We start from the raw sequence: 24,190 nt of genomic DNA on the forward strand, positions 1-24,190 counted from the left end.
ATCTTAACTTACCGACCGTGTTATACTAAAAGCTAAGGAGATTAGTAAGACTGTTAAGGAAGTAAGTTTATTAGAACGAACTTTAAGCTAAGAGTATGCTATACGACGGCAATTCCAAAAAGTCGCGTACTGTAAGCAACGGGAGGCTTTTTTTAGGGGGGAGAGTACTAGTTCTTCTGATGCTGCAACATTATCGACTTCTAGACAAACTACAACAAAGCCTTTGCGTACTCTATTGCGATATCTGCAAGCTCTATTAAAGTTTGAGCCTAAACAGAAAGCTATGTCGAGACTGCTTTACCCTAGCTGCGCTACAGCAGCTAATATCGCGGCTAAAGGAACTAAGATTTCGCTCGATGTCATACTCGAGCTAATGGTAAAAATCTCTCGTCTAGAGAAGAAACGGTACGCCTATGCTTCTGCTTCACCCACTAAGGAGAACCGTTGTAGTGTGTGTAGACATTAGTTTCATAAGAACAACAAGAGGTACGTACTCTGCATTATGTTGTGTGCTTTACTAACGATGGTAGATCAAGGCCGGATCGAATGAATGAGCACTTACTTTATTGTGCCCGCAAACAACACATACAACATGCACGAGAACACATGGACCGTTAATTCGCCTACATTCACCGTTGTGCTTAGTACGACTGCAATTTTAGCTTCCGTGGAAAATCTTACAGGGCCAACTCTTCTCATGTGACGACGCATATCTACGATATACGCAGTTACTAGTGTCTATAGAATGCGTGCCTCTAGATTTTCTAGAGTTACGAGAAGCTTGCTTATTACGTCTCTAAAGAGCATCGAGTCCCTAACGATTAGACTATGCTGACAAAGATGCACTACTGTTACGAGCACGACGAATAGTGCCGTTTAGACGAGCTGTAGTCACAGCATCTTGAACTATACTACCTCTCGGAACTCAACAACTTCTGCGGCATTATCTAGCTTAATAGTGTAATTATAGTTGCTGGGCATTGCCTCTTATGCTTAGGCGATACGAATGCGCCGTTGCCTGATCGCTTTCTGCAATTTAACAGCGCTTTTAATCTGCATACCTATATAAGAAAGCATCTAGCTTAACTAGATGTTCCTCTAGCTGTTTATCCGCACCCGCACTGCTAAAGCACACTTAGCTCTAAGAAAACGTTCTGGAGCTACGCAGAAACCGTCCATGGCATGCCGCCTTTTAGCCCTCGCCGAATAACAGGAAAGCGCAAAACACCAGACGAGCTTGAGGATTCTAAAGATAACACGAACCACACAGCTGATAGCATGCCAGACCTGCCCAGCAATGACATTGATACATTATGCGGAGTTGCGGCGGGCTATAATTTAGCGGCAGTTTCGGGTAAGGCAGTGTAGACCTCGTATGACTTGCGGCGCTTAAAGTTGGCGGTATCGACGGTGATGATGGCAGGATCAAGACGCAGGCGCTTTGGTAACGAGGCGCCTTGGTGACAGGATTAGGAACGCAGAAAGTAGCCAAGCCTAGAGATACATAAATGACATTGTAGAATTTTTATTTGAACATACAAGCACTTAATACCCAAAAACATGCTCACTACTAAGCTAGCGGCCACCGAAGCTGGCCACCCACTGAAGCTGGCCACCCGTCCAGAACTTGGCCACCCACTCCACGCTCGTGATTTCTCCATAACCACGCAACCAAAATGGATCCCCGTGAAGCAGCAATTCAAGCAGCTATTAGCGACGTTGTTTCTAGTGTTTTTACTAGTCAACGAGCTGCTGCAAAGGCGTACAAGATCCCTCGAAGCACGCTTGCGGCCCGACTACGTGGTACACAGACACGTCAATCTAGCCACGAATACCAGCAGCGATTAACTCCACAACAAGAGGAATTTCTTGTACAATAGATCCTTGAAGAGGACGCACGCGCGTTTCCTCTATCCCACGCGCGCGCGCGAGAAATGGCGAATCGAATCCTGAGGATGAATAGTGACAACAATCCTGTAGGCAAGCGTTAGATATCCTTCTTTCTTAAGCGTAACCTACGCGTTGCATCTATTGTTGGTAGAAAGATAGAGGGCTCGCGGGCTAAGGGCGCAACGCAGGAACAGATACGCGCGTTTCTTGAGCTCTTTAAGAGGACTCGCGTACGACTAGGTATACGCACTAAGGATATGTAGAATATGGACGAGACTGGCAAGGCTATAGGGGTATGTGCAAACACTAGAGTCCTCGCAGATAGCTGTAAGAGTAAGGCTTACAAGCAGTCGCTAGAGAATCGCGAGTAGGCATTAATAATCGAATGCGTGTTAGCTACAGGCAAGAAACTGCGCTGCGGGGTGATATTTAAGGGCAAGAACCTACAGAGTACTTGGTTTCCTGCGATAATACCCGACTAGCTTTACACAACCTCTAAGAACGGCTGGACATTAAATGCGATAGGCCTCGAATGGCTGCAACGGATATTTCTGCCTGAGACGGCTCTATTAGACGATCGTTAGAGGATGCTAATTCTGGACGGCCACGGCAGCCACATTGATCTGGAATTCCTGTGGACCTGCAAGCAGAATAAAGTTCAGCTTCTGTTTCTACCTGCTTACTCATCTTATGTATTGCAGCTACTAGATCTCTCAGTTTTCTTAGTAGTGAAGAGATTCTACTAAAACTAGATCTAGGAACTATTGCATCTAGATAACGCAGCGCCTGTTAAAAAAGAACGCTTTATTACAGCCTACTATAACGCTAGAGAGGCTGCGATTACTAAGAGAGTAGTACGAGCTAGATAGGCTACTGCAGGCATCTGTCCATTAAACATTGAGCGGGTAGTTAACTCCTTACAGGTAGCTCAAAGGCCTGTTACGCCACTACGTTAGAATCAAGCTCAACCTGCTAAGAGCTATCTATCTACCCCCCGTGGACCTCGTAATCTTTTTATAGCTTAGCGAGAGCTGCACAGGAACGAGAGCGTTAGCCGCAAGACTTACCAGCTTATTTAAAAAGCAGGCAAAGTGTCACGGTAACCACCGTGGTTCCCTTGACACTGAACGCGCTACAGAATCCGAGTGCTCCGCCAAGCACCAGGATTCTGCTGATTGGCCGGCCGGGCCTAGCGCCATGCGCACGGCCCCCATCGATAACTTCTTACCGCCTGTACATGCTGATTCTGTTTCCTTACGCAACGTCTTGTATTACACCAGATATCGTACGTAGCCACAATTAACGCTTCTAGTAAGCTCTTAAACACGTGCTCGTAGCATCTCGTGACACAAAGCTATTGCAGTAGCAAATACTCGCGCAGCACAGCTAGAAGCAGAGAACAAAAGACTATATAGTTAACTTAAGGCTCTTAAGCCTCAGCAGCCACGAAAGAAAGTTTATGTAAATTTAAATTAACGCTTTGCAGATATAGAAACAATTATAGTAGCAGTGCAGGCGTCTGCTCTTTTAGAGTTACAAAACAATAGTAACGCTGCAGAAAAAGCAGCAGAGAGAGCAGCAGCTGAATTAGCAGCTCAAACTCTTCAGTCTATGTGTATAGAGTGGCAATTGTAACTAGGTTGAATTAATTACGTTGATTTTTGATAGGTGGCCGAGTTCTAGGCGGGTGGCCAGCTTCAGTGGGTGGCCAGCTTCGGTGACCGCTAGCTTACTGCACAAGCATGACTACGCTGAATGAGAGGCCCGCGCGTCACCGCGCCAAGCTCAGAAGGCGCACAGCCGCAAGAACTTCCCGGAGCCTATCGCCCACCGTCAACACGATCTGTACACGCATTATTTCCTTCTCTTTCTGCTTCCAGCTTATAAATTTTTGAAGATCTTAAGATATCTTTTGATAATATTAAGTACATGTGATAAAATGCGCAGATGAACACAGTCAACAGTCGATAACAGTCAACGTGAAGGTGGGGGCATAGTATGTTGAGTGTTCCAGACGTGCCATACAGTACTAAGTCAAAAGTCTGTTCGCACCACGCGCTCGGGCCACGATCACCATTTTTTCTCCCAACTTCAAAGCAATGCAACTCCCCCAAACCACGTCCAAATTTTAATTTGAAATAAGCAATTTATAGCTACAAGTCCTAATATTTTGTTTGATACCCATTTGCCCGTGCAACAGCGTTGAGGCGGCGCGGCATACTTAGAATCAGTTTTTCGACTAGCGCGTCAGATATAGCAGCCCACGCCTCTACTGTTCTGTTCCACGTCCATTCCGTGTATCTTCTAGACCTGGGATACATTGGGCACGCATACATACTCTCGCACATGCGTCTGGCATTGACCAATCAACCGCCTTGGACGTCTCCGCCCATTCACTGCATCAACCTCCGGTCAAGCTCGATACCGGTGTGGTGTCACGACATGTCAGCCACATCATCGTGCCGCCGCAGTCAGCAATGGACCTGGCATAAATGCGCCCAATAAGAATAAGGATTTTAATTTGCGAGTTTTGCTTTCTACATGTCAGCCTTGTACCACACGACGATGGCTCAAGTTGTCAAAGCGCTCTGGGGCAAGCTCCGACAGCCATGACAGTGACGAGCATCACCATCCGCAACGTCGAATCGGTAATGCTCCATCTAACTGCCATTGAGCCTTGACTTCATTTCACTATTTTTCATGATGTAAGTGACGTCACGAGCTGTCACTGCAGTGTTCGTAACAGTGGACCCGAAATCTCCAACATCCCATATATCAACCATTGTAATGCCCCTACACAGCCTCAATAGTTCGAATTCCTTCATCGCATTTTGCCAACCATTCCAACATGCATGCCATCGCAGTCACTGAATACGGTCCACCCACCAATCTCAAAGCAATCCAAGCCCCCAAACCCTCGGATCCACAGGGCCATGACATACTTGTCCACGTAAAAGCGTGCTCTATAAATCCGGTTGACACTAAAGTGCGTGCTGGAACGTACGACGATTACCCAGACTACTATGAGCGTACTCCCAGCCTGCCCCAGATCCTCGGCTTCGACGGTGCTGGGGTGATTGAGAGCGTGGGGCCCGACGTAACAGACTTCAAAGACGGCGATGAAGTCTACTATTCCGGCTCACCCATCCGCCAGGGAAGTAACGCAGAGTTTCAGCTGGTAGACTCACGAGCGGTTGCACTGAGACCAAAGAGCTTGGACTGGGGCCAGGCTGCTGCTATGCCCCTAACGTGGATCACAGCTTACGAAGCCCTGGTTGAGCGGCTCGAGATTCAGCGAGGCGAGAATGCCGGCATCCTCATCATCAACGGAGCTGGTGGTGTTGGCAGCGTCACCAGCCAGATTGCACGCCATGTCCTCAATCTACCCGTCGTAGTGACTACAGCATCAAGAGACGAAACAGTCAAGTTTTCAAAAGACGTTGGAGCTGCTACACACACCATCAATCATCACGAGGATATTCCGACCGAGATTGAAAAGCTGAAACTGGATGTGCCCATCAAGTACGTGTTCATCACACACACTCCAACATCGGGCTACCTGGCGCCCGCAGCCAAGATTTGCGCTCCATTTGGAAAAGTCTGCTCCATTGTCCAGGACAAGGAAATGCCCATGTATGCAACAGAATTTATGGCAAAGAGCCTGAAGTTTGTTTGGGCTCTGATAGGCACAAAGCCGTATTACGGTGTTAATGTCGAGAGCCATGGCAAGATATTGAAAGACTTAGCGAAGATGCTAGACGACGGAACAGTAAAGTGTCATTGTACGCAGAAGCTCAAACTCGACGAAGAGGGCGTAAGAAAAGCCCATGAGATCATCGAGGGTGGGAAGGCTGTGGGGAAAGTAGCACTAGAGTTTTGAAAGTCCATAGACTCGCAGTTCATACATTAAATGCAAACATGATAACTATTCTACACAATGAAGAATTGTACACCAGCCCAACCCACAGCACTCACACTCCGTTCCCCTTCCACAACCCTACAAGCCCCTCCTCACTATCCCCCAGCACCGGATCCCTCTCAGGAATACGCACCCCCCAAACCTCCTCCCTGTCATCCTCCCCACCAACCTTAAAATCCCACACCTTCCCCACCGGATACGCCCCCATCATCATAAACTCCCCCTGCATCCTGACACCCTCAAAAAACCGCCTCCTCTCCCTCTCCACCTCCTTACCCCCTTCGGCCGCCCTCCCCTCCGCAATATCCCTCGGCTGATAAAACGCCAACTCCCCCGACCGCGGCACAGGCAAAAACGTCTTATGCGCCACACCCGCCGGCACAACAAAAACATCGCCTATCCGCGCCTGAATCTCTATCCCGCCCTTTTCCCCTGTGGCGCCCCTCTCGCCCGCTGCGTACTTGCATGGCGCCCAGTCCGGCGCGTCGGCAACGCCGAACCGGATTGTGGCTGCTTCGCCTGAAATCACGGCCATGGCTTCGTGCGTGCCCGAGTGGTAGTGGGATTGGATGTCTGGGCCGTATTTGGCGATCCATTGGGCTTGTCACCCGTTCTCAGCGTATAGGTCGAGAAGTTGGGTTGGTGTGAAGGTTGGGGATGTGATTGTTTCTTTGAGGAGGCCTGGGTAGTGGAGGAGGGATAGGGGAGTTGGGGATGAGAGGTGTGGGAGGGAGGGTGTAGGTGTGTACTTTTATGGGCATGGTGGTTTTGGGGAGGATGGGATTTTCTTTCTAGGGAGAGGGAAGGTTTATTAAGGGCTGTAGTGGTGTTAGTGGTTTGGTTTGATGTGTTGAAATGGATGTGATTACCCGTTTAGGAGAGGCGCGTGGGGCGGGGGTTGACGTCAGGAATTTTGGACTTTTGGGGTTACCATTCGGGAAAGGTAACACGGACGTTTTCCCTATCGTGTTTGGAGGAATGTGTGTGTCTGAACAGAATAATTTTTTTTTTCTGGGATCAAGAATTGTGGGTGAGCATGATGCCCGTGTTCTGATCACTCTTTTTCTTCAAAGGTAGAACAGATGATGTTGCTGTGTAGAGTCACGGCAAAGTAGTGATTGCATCTCTTAGGTTTAGGAAATTCAAAGGTGTATAATACACTTTAAGGTCATCGGATTGACGTCTGTTGGTTTCAAGTACAGTAATGTTATCTTCACGAGTCTGCTGTGAAGCCGCCCCCAAAACATTGAGCAAAACATCCTTTTTGATTTCTGTACATAGAAAGAAATATATAATATACAACGACTCGTACTACGAGTAATGATCTCTTCTACTCTCAGAACGGGCCCGCTGGTCCATTGCCCCACAAGCTGTCATAATTACTCTGCGCCCACAGTACAGTTGGGTTATTGTTAGAACCAAAGGGTCCGTGCTGATTCCGAGCATGCAAGAAGCGCATTGTCGTTGGTGAAATTGGTCCATTTGTATTCATGACGTTCTTGAGCCACTTGATGCCATCGTTGTCGCTTCCGTAGGAGGACTGGCGGTATGCTGGCTCTGCAGCATTCCACCATGCTACACCCTTGGCTTCAATGTCTCTAAGAAACATGTCGATCCAGTAGCAATACAAGTCTCGCAATCCTGCTACGGGTTGGCCGGCGGCACGTTGTGGGATCCCCGGCTGACCGACATTCTCTGCGTTTTGGCCGTTCCAGTTGAAGTTTGCATCAAACTCAGCCAGTGTTTGTTCCATGTGTTGTGACGAAGCGACAAATTTGCCCCAGATGACTGTGTTCCGCATGTAAGAGAAAACGCCAGCAGTGTTGCGGTGCCCGAGTCGAGTTTGAAGATTGTTGAAAGAGTTCCTGGAATCGGGTGTTCCGCCTTCGAAAAACTTTTGCTTGCGCCCATTCATGCCTTTCTGGGCGAGTGCGAGTCCGCCAGGATTATGGTCGCCACCTAGGCCAAATGTCATTTGAAAAAACGCAGTGTCTGCGTCCCAGTTCATATCCCTGGGTGGGACAATGGTACTAGTTGGATTGATACCGCCAATAATCACATTGGAAACCCAGTCTAGAGATGCTGCTGTATACCCTGTGGGATGGGGGCCTTTAATGAGCCATAACATGAAGACCTTCAACATTTGGACCTCGTAGATATGCTCCGCTGCAAGCCAAGTTAGTAACAAGTTTCTTCGAAAACATGGAGGTAGTGTAGGCATAATACTTACTGACAAACTCCTTAGGGTTTACGTCACGGATAGTCATTTTGGTTATCGCTGTCTCGCATTGTTTCTCGCCGCCTCGGAAGCCGAACCACTTATTCACACCACCCGACTTGGCTGCCTGTGAGCAATATTTGTAGGTTCCGCATGGAAGATCATAGCCTTCCCAATCAAGCACCTTGGGCTCGCGCTTCATAAGACTGCGTTCTAGATGATGCTCGCTCCTGAGCTCAAAGGGTATCGGTTTGCGGACCACATCTTCATAGATGGTTTCATTGTCCATTGCGAGCATGGAATCGAGATCGCGCTTTTCGGTCACGTCCGACGAGCAGGGTACTCCTGTGGCGTAAGGATCCAACCAGCATGACTCTGCACGCTTCTGGAGATCGCCGCTGTCGTCTGAACACAGAGGACATGGTGGTATATCACCTACATCAATGGCTCCAGGACAGCTCAGGCCATCTAGACGAGGAATCAAAGGTCCATAGACTTGTGCTCTCTTGCCAAGGGCGTTGAGATGGCTTTCCCCATCGTCGAGTGTCAGGGGGCGCCGACGCTGGGACCGACCCGATGATATCGTGCTCGTATTCTCTTGGAGGTAGTTGCTGTCGAGTCCGCGCTTCAAAGGTATATCGATACAAGCTTTCTGATCTCCAGTAGGATAGAGTTGAACATCATCGATAGGAACTATAGGGAATGGCGAGTTTGGAAGAGCCCAACTGAACTCCGAAGGTGCTTCGATCGTTGCATAGAGATCCGCGCCAGCGTCGACACCGTAACAGAATGAGGACTCGCTGTTGAGCTTCAATTCGGCGTGGAAAGTAACGTGACCGTCGGCAACAAGATTGACAGCACAAGTGTCAATTGGAATGAAGTCTTGGTTGAAGTCGATACCAAAGGTGATTGTTGGCTTGACGTGAGCAGTGAGATGGCCTTCCAGTGTTAAGCCGTAATCAAATTCAGGCTCCAGCACATTTTGTGTACCCTTCTTGTCTGGGCTTTTGGATGCTTCCGGATCCCAGTCGTTGTTGGCCACGGGGTACGTTTGGCGAATGTCCCACTCTGCCAGCTTGACTTTGCTCTCAAAATTGACGCCTAGAGTTGCTTCGCCCTCTAGTCTTCCAAAGAGTTTGAAGTTGGGTCCGATAGTGACGATACCAGGCACGGCAAAAGCAGCCCCAAACTTGTCGGCGGAAAACATCATAATGTCGCCCGTATCGAACATGGCCGTGACTACAGCATCGACGACGAACTTTGCATCCACTTCGCCCTTGGTGCGGAAGTACAAAAACGAGTCGCTGAGATCGATGACACTTCCGGGATTTCCCAACGTGGCAACGAGGGTAAATCCGTAGTTGACGTCGACATCAATGTGACACTCGGCTTTAACTTCCAACTTGGCCGCTACATTGGGGCAATCCAGACGCTGATCGATAATCTTGAGGATGAAATCGTCCGAATAGGTGTGACTAATGTCGAGTCCGCCAGAGACACCGTTGATGATTCCCTTGAGCCAGGCCACGACGTCACTGCCAAACCATCGCTTGTGGAGTTCTTCAGGAGAGTGGGCTCCAAAGTGTGCGTCTTCTCGCCACTCTTCCTCCAGCCAGCGTTTGTGACTACCGCCGACGTCCTCCAGGGTGCGTTTTCGGTGTTTACTGCTAGAGGCTGACTTATTTACGACATTGTTCCAGTACTCCGGCTCGTTGCTGAAGTCGATTCTCATTTGAGTGTTACCCAGGTCTCGAGGTACTCGCTTGAACTGATAGTCGAATGTTAAGTCGTATATGGGATCAACCACCGCTAAACCTCTCTTCACAAGACGGTGGGGTAAGCTCTGGTTCCTGCTTGGCTCGAGAGTTTTGACCACGGCGTATTTTCCTGGTCCGCATCCGTCTGGCATCTGAATGATGGTGCCGGGAGCGCCATGACCAAGGTGAATCTTGTGACAGTTGGAGTCCTCGCTCTGGTCTGTACACATCATCCGCACCGTGTGTTCGCCCTCCGTAATGGGATCGAAGCAATCAAAAACCTCCCAATGAGATCCGTCACGTTTGTCTAGAGAGACTTGTATCTCGTCTGGACTGGTGAGGATAACAAAGCCGAAGGGTGCATTGTCTGGCTGTTCCGCAAATGGCACAGTGTTGCTTCCACCGTATGTTGGATCCGTCTTGAGGGTGAATTCTGTGTCTGCTTCGGCTTCATCGGGTGGATTCGAGAACAAGTACTCGAGAGGTACTGGCAAGAATGGTGACTCTCCATCTGGAGGGTCGCAGCAATAGCTTCGCTGGCGTTCGGGGTGCCAGAAGCCGCAGTCTTCGCCCTCACCTTCATACAAGGTAGTGATAGCAACTTGCCAACCTGTATCGCAGTGGTTGTCGAAACAGCTGCCTGGCTTGCCGTGCCACGCGCAGTTCTTCCACCCTTCATCCTTGTTACAGCACAACTTGCGTTTCTTGTTCTTGCTGCAGGTGTCGTATGCCCATGTCATTTCATTGTGAGTGTCAGGACAGGAACCACCACAGTCGGTCCAGCCACAATCGGGCATTTTTGCCTCAGCCTTGCAGCAGTAAAACTTGCGGCCGTCGATGCACTTGCCCCCGTCGCCGTACAAGGAGGACATGAGCGCAGCCTCGCCACTGTGGCACTGACCTTCCGCTTGTCAGCGCACCAAATGGAATGGTTGTGTAGTTGTGTACTTACCGTTGCAGGTTGGGTCGCCGCCCCTCCACTCACTGGCAGGTTGGTTAGCTCTCTGAACATGGAGATTGTTTCGAGCGACTCGAGTAATACAACTGAAGGGAAAGTGCGGCACTTTTCTCAACTGAGATCCTCCATAGAGCTGCTGTGGGAAATAATTACTTACCAGTCTTCCGTCTTGGGAGCTGATGCGAGAGGACAGCATAGTGTATTGACCTTGAATGATCCGTCCCAAAAGTCTTCGTCCTCACACTGAGTTTGTGTGATGGCAATTTCACCGATTTTGCAACTGCCAACGCCGCAATCGGTGACTCTGCACTGGCCTGTGCCAGAGTCCTGCCAGTTGTCCGCCACGGTCGCCTCTTCAGCTCTGGCACCGAGCTGTTCGGGATAGATGACTGCTTCGAGCGCGTCAAGTTGTTTCGTGTCCAGATCTATGGCCCAGATGAGAATACCTCCAAGGCCTAAAGCGTTGAAGAACTCGATTTTCTGTTGGAAAGTCTCAAAGTCGTCAAAGGATACCCACTGATCACCACCCCAAGTGACGTATTTGACGCCGTGTTCCTTGTCGTAGTACGGCGTCAACTTGTTCTGTTCAATGATATCCATGATCTCGAAATACGAGAGAGTGCCTGAGTTGGCTGTACAGGGGCCTGGAGAAGCACCTCCTTTGAATGGGCAACCCGGTTGCGAACAGGAAGGATCGGCGAGCTGAAATGATCGACCATAAAAGCCCAGCCCCATGTTGACTTTTTCAGCTTCGACGCCATTGCGCCACAGCAAATCGAGCGCTTTGTTGATCTCTGTGAGATTAGTGTGAGCCAGAATCTGTGCCCCGATAGGATTCTCAGCATCCCAGATTCCATGAAGATCATAAGCCATCACATTGACGAAATCAGCAGCTTCAACACTGGCCTTGATATCGAAGTGTCGAAGATACTAAATGGCGAAGTGACAATGTCAGCGGATCTTTCACGATATTCGAGGAGGAAAGAGACTTACCCAATAACTAGTAGGAGCGGTGAATGAGATCTCCTTATGAGACCCTCCTGACTTATCAAACTCAGAACGCATCTCCTTTATGAGCTTGGTGAGATTCTCGCCATCATCGGGTTTTCCACCACGATCAGGCGCTCCAGGGTACTCCCAGTCCAAGTCTACACCGTCGAAGCCGTAGCGGTCAAGGAACGTTAGGAGTTTCTTGGCAAATTGGCTTCGTTTCTCAGATGTTGAAGCCAAGTCACTAAAAACGGGCTGCCAAATGGTGCCATTGTCGTTGAATGTCCAGCCACCAAGTGCAATGATCACCTTGAGTCCCTGATTCTTCTTTTTGAGACTCGCAAACTCAGTGAAAGTGTCGGTAGATAATGGCTGACCATCGTCCATGGGAACGATATCGTACGTGTCAGGCTTGACATAACCGAAGGAGTAGTAGATGTGAGTCAAGCTGCCCACGGGGATGTCTCCCATTCTCATGCCAATGCACTTCTTTTGGTAATTCCAAGCCTCATAGTAGCCAATAACACGTTTCTGAACATTTCCTCCTGATGCACCGCTACCAGGCTGATCGCAGTTGCTCTGGCAGCTGGTTTCTTTATCGTCGGTCACCTTGCAGAATTCGTCTGACATTCCACAGAAGCCGAATTGACTGCAGCAAACGTTGAGCGGACATTCCTTGTTAGGGGGATCTGAGTCCCGACCGCATTCTGCATGGGCATCGCAGTTGCTCCAACATTTGTCGTTGGGGGATTGACCATTGGTACCGCAGGATTTCGCGCCATATCCGCAGTAGCCAGTTTTAGCGCAGCAAGCCCCATTGCTGCAGGGTTTGTTCTCATTGCAAGCGTACGGATCATCTGCTTGGCGAGCGTAAAGACCGGGTAGTCCTGAATTTGGATTCGGGGTTGTTGATTGAAGTAGGGATCGGGGCGCAACGTGCTCGTCAGGGTTGCAGGTGCCGTCAGTGGATCGGATCTTGGCGACCACATCTTCCTGACGGCTGAATACTGTCGGCAGAGACAGACATATGGGCTGATAGCCAGCGTCAACGGGATTCCGTTTTGAATGTATCGCCTTGTGAGCTGCTGATCCGTGTCTGTCGTGTCCGAAAAATGCAGGGGACGCCGCAACCCTACTATCGAAAAGAGTGTGTAGTAGGAGAAGACATTGAACGAATAACATCTTGATAACACAAAGTATCAGGAGAAGTCTCCCACAACAGTCTAAAAGCCTTTGTTAGCATAGATTTGACCATATGTGATTGGTAAACCTAGGGTTTCTTACTTCGTGGTGTTGGGAAGACACTCCTGGTCTCTCAGATCCGTCTGCACGACCACAAATCTGGATTATTCCATATATATAGAAAAAAAAGGTGCTAGAGAAGGTATTTCTGACACCAAGAACACACTGTCATTTCGATGAAGTAGCCAGCAACGCTCTAATGGAGTTTCTTCAAGTCTTCAAATGAGTTAATTTAAGATTAAAGAGATCCATTGCCAAGTCTCTCTAGATTCGACCCGCATGAGGACGGCAAGTTAGCTCAGATTCTTGCAAGGCCAATCTGAAAGTCTCCTATTCTTTGCAGACATAACGGACATGTTGCCTCGGCTAAGCAAATTCCTTCAACCTCAAATACCATGAGCTTGGCATTTCAAGACCTACTAAGGCGAGGAGTGGAGCGGCGGGTAAATCCAGGCTTAGTTTTTTTCGTTTCTCCGTTGCAGCAGCCTTGCGCTAAAACTCGGCCCGCCTTACCACGGAGCCGCCTGCCTTAAGCCTACCGGGGACAAAATTATGCCCCCAAAGTTCAGGGTCCAGCGCCACTCGCTCACCACTTGCATTAAAAGCGGTTAGATCATCGATAATCAAGATTAGATTGTGGTTTGCCTTAACTGCAGCTAGGAGCAGGTGAAACTTAAGGCCACCATCTCCACTAAAAATGACAGAACTGGCTGCCTAATCAGGTAGGTTTCGCAAGTTTTAGTCCTATCGTCTTTTTTTTCGGGCAATCTCAAGGCGGAAATTGGGTCTCGTGGGATTTCATCAATTTGTACCTGCGTTTGCATGCACCTGCATATGACTATCCATATCTAGTTGTACTATCTGCGATCCCCTTGTCCATCATTGGAAATAACCAGCTGCTACCAGATCGATAGTTATCTTTCTTTCCTCGTGCTGTGTTGTACGATGAGAGCTTCATTCCAATAATCATAATCATGACTTTTTCAATTGGGTTACGACCAATCTTGGTCCAAATCGCCCTCGCCTCCAATTGTCTAGCCTTCCAGTTTATCACCAAAAACACACTGCCGGCCGACAACCTTTCCGCTGGTTGCATCACTGCTCTTACGGCGGACATCTCCAACTGCCCACGGCAAGTCGGTAACTTCCCAACAAGATCGTATTACGACGTTGATGCACTCGAGGAAGCATGCACAGCGGACTGTGCTGCATCACTAGCAAAGTACAATACGGCCACGGCTGGCGCATGTGGTACTCAGGATGTCTACAACGTCTCATCATCACATGTTGCTCCCGTCTCCTTCGTCCCGACACTTCTTCATTATTATTACAACAAGACTTGCATACAAGATGGAGATCGTTGGTGTAACCGTGTGGCACTTGAGATGTCAGACGCCAATGCCACGTCTTCCAACTTTCGTTCGATGTCTGTCGGAAACGAGACTGTTGCCGGTAATGGATCAGCTGAAGCCATTCCATTCCCAAACATAAGTAAGTACTGTTCTTGTAATATTCTTGAGCAAGTTATCTTAGCATTTTACAAATCGTCATCAACTTCGATATGCACGCTGACTCAATGGCTTCAACAGGAAGACAGGAGCAAACGAGTCTCGACATGTGTGACAATTGCATCATCAAGGCATATCAGTTTCAAGCCGGCTCACCCATCAACGGAGGAAATGCACTCCGAGAGAAATACAGCTCTTTGACAGCAAGTTGTTCAAAGACGGGGTTTCCGCTAGCAAGCTCAACCACTCCTTTTCCTGGGTATGTGGATCACCATGCGTTGTCTGAGAGCTGAGACTGACTTCCTTGAAGGGCGAGTCCCACGAGTACTTCGCCGACCGAGTGTTCTGGAAAGATTTACAGTATCAAAGCTGGCGACACATGCCGATCGATCTCTGAAGCTCAGGGAATGGGTACAAGTTGGCTGCTGGCCAACAACAATCTCGCACCTTTTTGTGCTAAGTTTCCAAAAAGTGGGGATCTCTGCATCTCAAACACTTGCAAGACATATGTTGTTCAGGCGAATGATACCTGCCTGGATATTGCTAAAAGCAACAGACTGAGCCAGGTTCAGCTATATACATGTAAGTCTCTGCTTCCTTACTCATGTGCTGAATACTTGCCGCATGGAAGCTAACACATTTTCCTTTGTGCAGGGAACCCTGTCCTTGGATATCTATGTAATAAAATCGAGAAATCAGTGGGCGATTCCATCTGCGTGTCGCCACCTGGCGATGCTGATTTCAAACCTAACCCGACGACTACTATGGTTACTACACCAATCCCTACTGCGACGCCAACTATGGCTCCAGTGCCTGGTGATCTTGCCAATGGTACAAACAGCCGCTGTGCGAAATTCTATCAAGTTCAACCGGATGAGTATTGTAACCTCCTCATCCTCAAGTTTAGCATCAGCCTCGTCGACTTCCGATTCCTCAATCAAGGCATCAACGATAACTGCACCAATCTTTTCGCGTTTGAAAGCTATTGTGTAGAGTCTCTAGGACCGATTAACGAATATCCCGGTCACCCCGACTACATACCGCCGCAATCATCGGTTCCAGAGATCCCTTACAGCAATCTTCCAAAGGCAACCTTCACTGCGCCCAAGATTACGGGTCTGCCTACGGCCGCACCGCTCGCCAAGGGAACAAGAAGAGATTGTTATCTTTTCATGAACGGCGCAGATCTCGCCGTGAGTGAAGATATTCTGCCTAGTTTCAAGTCTGCATGCGACGCTCTTATCCAAGGATGGTCGATAACACCGGAGCAATTTGCCAACTGGTAAGTACCATTTCATCCTTCGATCTCTGATCGAAGTTGTTCCCATCGCGAATAGAACTAGTATTGACTATCGTATCCAGGAATCCTTCTCTTGACGTCAACTCTACAAGTTGCGCGCCATCGAAAGACTTTCGCTATTGCATGGCAGCTTATAACGCTGCATCGGTCACTAAGCCTTCTTTACCTGAAGAAACTGGATTGAGCTATCCAATAAGGGTATGTTGTCTTTATGCGACTTGGACTTGCTCGTTTCAACAAAAGACTAACGAATATGCAGGAGGGCGCAATCGAGGGATGCGTCGAGTACAACGCCGCTATCGCGCCGATGACTTGCAAATCATTCCTGGCTTTGAACAGAATAACCATAGCACAGCTGTTCAAATGGTACGCAAACCGCCCTTTACACACTCACGCGAAGCTTGTGCTGACGTTATGCGATCTCCAGGAACCCTGCTGTCGATGCTGACTGTAGTAACTTATGGCTTGGTTATCAGTACTGCGTTAGTACAGATGCTGTGCCTACCGATATCGCGTCTAGCACTGATACGCCGACTACAACACCAACGCCAACGCCAACTAAAACTACATCAGCAACCCCAAGTCCAACGGCCCCAAGCGCTCCAGGCCCAACGCACCCCGGTACTGTCGAGAATTGTGATGAATGGCATGTTGTTGGAGGTCAGTACCACTCTTTCACCTGCTTACCTTGAGATGCACTGCTAACAATTGACCAGACAGTGATACGTGTTGGTCTATCACGCAGGAGCATGGTATCACGCTCGACCAATTCTACAAGTGGTAAGTGTTCTCTCCTTTAAACAATCTGAGTTTGGGCGGAGTTGAAGATGCTAACTTATTGAAGGAACCCGGCGATTCAAAACGATTGTGGTACCAATTTCTGGCCGACGTATGCGTACTGCGTAGGGGTTTCGGCCTGAGGCAAGGCTCATTCTGAGGATAATTTTTATCGACGATTTGTTATTCTTGTACATTCTTAAGGTGAGAGTTTTGCAGACAATGATTGTAGCGTATATAATTCGGTGGAGCACGATCGGCGAATACGTCAACAGTCGTGTACACAAACGGAGCACTTGCTAGAAGACTTTGATGCGATATATAACTACTGCTGAGTAGATCCCTTCGGTTCACAGAGCGAACAAGTGCAAACATAGTAGTCATCACCATGACTTCCAGCCTTGCTCCCGCGCTTCGTGCCACCAGTGACCAGTCTCGTTTTTCACTCTTGCATGTGCAACGTCAAACATAGCCATGCCCACAAATGTCTCTCCTAGATAAGTAGTGTCGCTCTCCTGGAACGGCATAGGAGAAACGTGTACCGGAGGAAGACGATGAAATTCATCGTTTCCCTCTGTTGCGCGAGCATATTCCTCCTCGGAAATTCGATCAAAACAAATGCGGCGTGCTGGACGCTTGTCCGTAGACCAATCCGCGCCTGGATAACGGAAGATGATTCCGTGATAATAGTCAGAAAATGGACTATCGATGTAGCTAGGCACTAGACCAGGTAGTTGTCTGGCTTGGTCGTTGCCATGAACGCTCGCTCCGCCTTGCTGCTGCTCTTCATCATCATCCGTGGCTGAGTTCTCGAGATCTTGAATGTGACGTATATAATCTCCCCGTGCGGCCTTCTCTTTGCGATAATGAGCGATACAGTCGTCATCACTGCTATCCACGTCGGGCGCAGAAAGAAAGTAGAGTTCCAGACGGATCGGACACGGGTCCCACGGCGTTTTGCGCATGATAGCTTCGAGAACCTCGGCCGGCTTGACAGTCTCCGGGGTCACTTCGGGATGTGTGAAGTAGATGGCGAAACTGTAAAGCGGTGGGAGCGGGCAGGACACCACGCCACGGAACACCATAAGCGCTTCTTGCCCAGAGTGATCTGTGAATGGGATAACATATATTTTGGCGCGTTCAATACGTCCTCCGGCCGCCGTACCCCCTCTGGGGAATCGCATGCTAGGGCCGCCACGCGATGCCATGTTCAAATGGAGCAGTGTGAGTCGATGGATGTTGTTGAGGAAAGTGTAACGCAGGAGAGGTGGAGCGGCGCAGGCACAAAACACGGGAAACGCTAAGGCGCTCGGCAATGCGCCCAAGGGCAAACCATCCATGCTTTAAAAACCCGGGGGGGGCCGGGGGGTTGGGGGTTACAAAAACAAGAGCGATGGAGACTGACGAGCGAGATGAGTTATTGGATTTTCGATGAGATCTCGGGAAAGGGTTCGAATCAGTTTCTTTCATTCGAAGTTGGTTTCGACAGCTATCATAGGGATCGACCATTGCAAAGAATAACCAAAACCCCTTGAAGAAGGGAAAACAAATGTACAAAAGGGGCTGTTGCATTGTTTGGGAAGCTAAAAATACTTTTTTCTATTTTGACTTTGATCTTGGGGAAAGTAAAAAATGTTTTACCCCAAAAAATGATTTGGGAGAATTTTCAAAGGAAAAAGCAAACCCAATGCACGCAACCGGGATAGGCGTTGACCGTTTAAACAATCTGGCATCATATACCGTACCGCCTCGCTATATGCGTTGAATCGGCGTGTTATCATAGTCGTGTTGAGAAATATGTTTTATAAACAATGATAACTAGCTATTCCTTAATGGTCTAATTAATTAAGTGAAGCATAGAAAAATTACGCAAAGTGGGGGCGGTGAACTACGCGCGGGTGCAAAACCCGTTCTCTGAAACCCAACCGCCCCACCCGGAAACGGCTGCAAGCCCGGGGGTAAAGCTGTCGGGAAGCCAGAAAATTAAACTGGCAAAACCAGCCCCACCCCGTGCGCACCGCCCTGCGCAGACATCTCAGCACGCTACTGCTGCGCAAATGTCGCTTAAGACGCACGGCCGGTGGGACGCGTTTTGACGGTCTTGCCGCCAGCAGGAGAAACTGCCGGGTTGTGCAGTCCACACTTTGAATTAACCTTCTGACGCTAAAGTCTTTAGCTTTGCTGTCTTGACTTGCTCTCCAGCCCGCCGAGCATTCCGCAGTTGCATGCTGTCGCGAACGAACAGGGGGTATCAGAGACGAGTCAATAGACAGCACTGACAGAACGAGCGACAGCATGATTAACGACGCGCTTTTCAGCATTAGAGGCTAATGTGTTAGAGGAGTGTAAGCTCTAGAATAATTGTGTCAAGCAATAGAGTCTTTATAGATACGAGATGCACCGCGATAGTGGAAGTAGAGGTATATTGCCTTGTAAGACTAGAGACGAACCGCTGTCGAGCCACAACAGCGGTAAGGTAGGCTAATATACTGCGATTGCTTGGCATAACGGCCCGAACGGGCCCGGAGTAGCCTGGTGCCTGACAATAACCTTGTCAAGATCACCACGGATCGCATCGAAGGTGCTTCCATGAGCTATATCACCTGCATTACCAGATACGTGCTCGTGAGGTAGCATTTGCGCAACTTGTAGTTGAGGCGCGGGTTGCTCTGGATAGTAAATTGGCTGCGGGAGATAAACTTCGGGGAGAAACAGGGGTTGAGCGGCAAAGATGTCCAGATTCGTACCGAGAGTCGTAGGATCGTGTTCGGCATTTAAATAAGGAAAGAATGGACTTGTGGTTAGGTTAAAACTAAACAAACTGTCCCAAGCTTCGTTTTGAGAGGATGTTTGGGGAGATTTCGAAGATGACATTATAGTATGTTTTAATGTAATTGATGAATAACTTTAGTATGTAGGGTTTGAATGTGATCTAGTATGCTGCCTGCATTGCCCTGTCTTACATATAGTTCCTAGTTTAAAGGCTTAGCGGTGCTGTCTAGAGCTTAACATTTGCCGACAGTAGCGAGAAACAGTGATCTATAATTACACGCGGCCTTAAAACACACTAATCTAGCTCTACGCTACTCTGCTACTTAACCGCTGCTGCACGCCAGAGGGAGAAGCATTCGAGCGGCACTAACTCCAGAAACGGAATCAGAATACTATAACCTAGCTCGCGCTTAACATACTGATGCTGCTATAATCAGCGCTATCGAGACGCACAGCAGTTAGTACTTACGGGTTTTTCCAGCTTAGCAATAGCCGGAACATACACATTAAACAGGTTGTCGAGGAAGTCTACAAGCAACTTGCAGGCACTCCATTGTTCTCCGTTATCGAGCCCAAAGGTCTTGTTGGACTCTCGTAAGCGTCGCACCTCTTCGAGATTTCGCAGCTCCTTTTTTAGCAACCTATTCATACATTTAAGCACTACCAGTCTAAGACACTTAAGATCTTTGTTCGGTGTGTGCTCGGTAGTTGTATATGAGACATCGTCGAAGTCGGTTAATACAGGCTTTCCAGTGTTGCAAAACCGTATAGTGGCGATCGAAATAGCGTTGTGTATCATGCCAATCTTTGCTATGTGCTGTACTGCGAGAAAAATCTATATCGTTAGCTTCACACATACACGAGTCGCAAGCTAACATACTGCACTCGCTATTACTCGAATATGTGGGTCCTCGAGGCGGGTGTGGACATTAAGAACTTCTTCGAGCGTGTACCTAGAGTACTCCAACTAGAAAAAGATCAAACCGTCATTTTCGAAAGCTTGCTTAATAGTAGAGATGTGTAGATAGTCAGACAATCTCTTCAGCATCTTAAGCTGTCAACGACCTACATTATTAGCTAGCTCCCTAACCATAACAAGCTGTCGCCGATGCACGCATATAGACCGTACGTGCTTACCTTGCACTAAGTCGCCTTGTCGAATCAATGTTTTCCAGGGACTTTCCCGAATTTCCTGATATGCTAAAGAACAACGCTTGTCATCCTCTATTGCTCGCTGTAACAGTGCTACTTTCGTTAGTACCGTAGGCCGCTGCGAAGGTCCTAGTTTTATAGGCACCTAAGGTCTTAGGTGGCGTTAAAACGCTTCCTCAACAGCCTTTGATAGCATGTTGCATTACTTAACTAACGAAAACTAGGACTTCGTTTTTATTGTATAGTCCTGCGAGGACAGATAACGGATCATGGTTAATACTGGAAGCTGTGTACGGGCTCAGAGAAGAAACTTCCAAAAACAGGTAACAAATCCTCGAGTCGGTTAGCACTCACTGGCGGTCGTGTACCCAAGTACAGATACGGGAAACTGCCCAAATAGTAACTACCCAGGTGTGCCCATAAAAGCTTCAATCGAGGACTCTACCCATACTATCGTCTATTAACGTCGTCTCATCGCTCGTTCCTCACATTATCGATTAACTCAATTTCACAATTAGTAATTATAGACGAAGTTGAAGTTACGTAGCCCACTTTACACCCGTTACGTTATCCTCATCATAAGGCAACCAATCGGCTTCCAGAACATCTCCGTACTCCAACTTGGCCATTATTACTGCAAACACCAAACAATCACTCCGCGCCTCAACTTCAACTAGACCTCTATCTGCAGCTGTCGCAAATCCTGGAGTGGGAAATTTGGAATCATAATCAAACGCGTGGTGGATTATGCTCGGAACTAGCTCGTCGCACGGATCTCGAAGCACAGGTGTACAAGCTCAACCAGGAGCTCGCACAGTGGCAAGAGAGCTGTCGCATAGCTTACAGCGCACTCAATAAACATAGGGCTGAGAGTTCAAATCTCAAGCTTAATGTCGAGGCTTTGACGGACGAGCTCCGCCATCTCCGGGAACTACAGGTAGGTAGTGGCGGCTTACCCGAGCCCTAGCTTACAGAGTGACAGGTCCAGCCGATCCCCAGAGGTTCACCTCCGCCTTCGGACCATGACGAGGAACAGAAGGCCGCAGATGAGATACCACAGGACAATCAGCTGCCTCTAATCAAGAAGGATAATGCGTGTTCGTGGCGTCTTAGGTTCATTCGAGACATCGAAGAACATCGAAGCAGTTTTGAGTAACTGGGGTGCGAAGTTAATTCAAATTGTTTTATCTTATAAAATTGTATAAAGAAATGGAAAGCAAATAACCAAACACCTATTCGACGCGCCTTCGTTTGGGTTTGGTGCCTAGGGTCCATTCCATGTCATCGTCATTATCTCCCTCCATAGCAAAATCTTCTTTCTGCAGTCCTCTTAATGCCAACCCGAGCTCTTGTAATGTTATCTTAAACTGCTTGATTTGCCTTTTGTGTTGTTTTTCCTCAAGTTGCGTCAAAGCTACCGAAAAGAAGACCCCAAGATTTTTCCCAATGAAGCACATCAGGGGCGCAAAAACCGCCTGATAAGGACTTGTAAGCATGGGGTGGTCGTAGTATATAGTCTAAAGGTAGGTGTATTCTTTTTGTATGTACAAATGTGTGATCTGAGTTTCCCGAAGTCGGACGCATTAGTCATGCCTGCAGAGCGTCATGTGATGTGGTCCGGGGTTTGGGATTTCTTTGCAGCGCTGCAAATTTTCTTGTCAAAGCTGATCATAAGAGGTCCTGTGTACTTTTTCGTGTCATGGTGTAAGGAAACCCATTCAGTTTGCGTTTTTAGCCACAGATTGTCGAAAGTTTCTAGCCTGCTGTCGACGGGGCCCTTCTACTAAATGAAGCCTGGACGCAAGGGTGATGGTCGTGCGCGTTTTAGCAAGCGTCTCTGGTTACTGTTAAGCGTCGGCGGTCCTTTTTAGGGAGCCTGCCCTTTTATCCAGAGGGGGAGTCTATTAGATCTGGGATGTTCACCCGGGGTCTTGCTGGGCCGTCTCCCTATAGTCGTTGTCTGCTGAGTCATCAACTACGATTGCATTATCTAGACTATCGCCAGGACCTTAAAGTGAGGACCGATCTTTGGGTAAGGGTCTGTTCTTCTTTATGCGGTGACCACCTGAAGATCCCGACAGACGGCTGCGTACGTTTCCCGACTCAGACATCATCGCCTTGGATGAATCAGGATCGCTTGCACTTAGCGTGCTACTGGTGGATGATGTGTTCTTCGAGAGCCTTGGAGATATTCCTTGTGCAACTGTTGTGTTGTCTGCGCATGCGTCGTTAGAAGGCTTAGAGATCTTGGCTGCGGCGGCCGTTTGCTGAAGTTCTTCGAAGTCAATAGTCCTTGAGTTTGTTCGGGTTCTACTGACATGAGGCTGGGTAGGTGAAGTCGAGCAGAGAACGTTCGAGTGGTCTCGGACTGTCGGAGGAGCTCGGGTAATCTGTCCCGAGCCAGCCGTATGTTTCGACGTAGAGCTCGTGCTCTTCATCGTTGGCTCGCTATGGATCGGGCTTTCTTCTCGTACGGCATAGTCCATAGAGTCGTCGATATCCACGGAAAGTGGCGTGGGCTTGACGACTACATTATCTGTAGATATGGGTGGCACTGGTGAGGCTCCCACCGGGTCGAGCCCGACGCCCAGCGATGTTATCGACACACTAGGGACAGTGTCTTTACGCTCTACCAGGGATGTGGTAGAAGTATCAGGCTGTGAAACTTCCTCATAACACACCGAGATGCTTGAAATTTCTAGCAACGGCGTTGGCTTGTACTCATAACACACCGAGGTTCTTGAAATTGCTAGCAGCGGCGCTGGCTTATACTGAATAGAGTGGATGCTCGGCATAGCCAGCGAGGGACATGATCGAGCTCGAGATGGGGGAGACACAATCGTATCCTTCTGGTTTGATGACCGAGTACCATCCGCAGAACTCGGGCGTCGAGCCGTTATGTCTGATTCTACTCTGGTCGAGATGCCTGTCGTCGACAGTGGCGTGTACAGTTCGTGTAACGAGTTCCCGAGAATCCTGAGACCAGTGTTATCTAACGAGAGATCATTTAGAATTTCATTCAATAAGTAGTTCGTAGCCTTATTGGAAATTAGTAGTAATAGGGCAGGTCAGATCATCGGTTCGTGTACCTCTGTGTAGACCAAGCCAGAGCTCTCTTCAGATTGCTAAACACCGTCAGTGAAACCACGGAGTTCTTCTGCAGTCAAGTTTTGCAGGAAGTCGAGTGCGTCCATAGTAAGCGTATATTCCTGAGGTGATAATAAATTGCAGGCTGTACGGACAGTCACTTCTTATACTATGGCATCGTGCGGAAAGTTGTTGACAAGCCCACGGCGAGTATCTAAAACTAGCATCAGCGGTTATTGCATGAATATTGGAAGCATCATCAGGATTCGCAGGCCGCAGCAGCGGCAATCTTGTGACGACGCTTAACCAGTGAGAGTACTCCAGGCATGAACACCTTACCGCTAGGATGATCACGAGTCGTTGTCCTAGGTCTCGACTCCATGTAGCAACCTTATGCGGGCGAATCTGTTGGCTCTCATAGTTCCAAGCAGAGTTACCGCAAGGCGAATATGCTGTGATGCATGAAGTCTTTGCCGCTTTGCCGCTGATCTGTTGGTAGCATGGCCAAGGATACCATTTTTCCCATGTCACAAGTTTCATGCCGCTGAACCTGTTGGCTCTTGTCGATTAATACAGAGCAGGTACGAGGCAGACACGAAGCGGTGCATGAAATCTCTGCC

General features: G+C 48.6%; 4 protein-coding genes across 4 annotated transcripts; 2 read left to right on the forward strand and 2 right to left on the reverse strand.

The window, feature by feature from the left end:
- Positions 1–4,738: 4,738 nt before the first annotated feature.
- ALTATR162_LOCUS3806 (uncharacterized protein) lies at positions 4,739–5,770 on the forward strand (the record flags this gene model as incomplete). Its single annotated transcript, XM_043311414.1, has 1 exon — positions 4,739–5,770. The coding sequence occupies one exon, from the start codon at positions 4,739–4,741 to the stop codon at positions 5,768–5,770; it is 1,032 nt and encodes a 343-aa protein (XP_043167349.1).
- Positions 5,771–7,145: 1,375 nt separating this feature from the next.
- ALTATR162_LOCUS3807 (uncharacterized protein) lies at positions 7,146–12,914 on the reverse strand (the record flags this gene model as incomplete). The annotated part of the gene is made up of 5 exons (XM_043311415.1): positions 7,146–7,975; positions 8,040–10,685; positions 10,737–10,768; positions 10,900–11,672; positions 11,736–12,914. The coding sequence occupies 5 exons, from the start codon at positions 12,912–12,914 to the stop codon at positions 7,146–7,148; spliced, it is 5,460 nt and encodes a 1,819-aa protein (XP_043167350.1).
- Positions 12,915–15,246: 2,332 nt separating this feature from the next.
- On the forward strand, positions 15,247–15,768 carry ALTATR162_LOCUS3808 (uncharacterized protein; the record flags this gene model as incomplete). The annotated part of the gene is made up of 1 exon (XM_043311416.1): positions 15,247–15,768. The coding sequence occupies one exon, from the start codon at positions 15,247–15,249 to the stop codon at positions 15,766–15,768; it is 522 nt and encodes a 173-aa protein (XP_043167351.1).
- Positions 15,769–16,942: 1,174 nt separating this feature from the next.
- ALTATR162_LOCUS3809 (uncharacterized protein) lies at positions 16,943–17,899 on the reverse strand (the record flags this gene model as incomplete). Its single annotated transcript, XM_043311417.1, has 1 exon — positions 16,943–17,899. One exon carries the CDS (start codon positions 17,897–17,899, stop codon positions 16,943–16,945), a length of 957 nt encoding a protein of 318 aa, XP_043167352.1.
- Positions 17,900–24,190: the final 6,291 nt, after the last annotated feature.

Source organism: Alternaria atra (genome assembly GCF_907166805.1).
Source record: "Alternaria atra isolate CS162 genome assembly, contig: 23, whole genome shotgun sequence".
NCBI classification, from domain to species: Eukaryota; Fungi; Ascomycota; class Dothideomycetes; order Pleosporales; family Pleosporaceae; genus Alternaria; species Alternaria atra.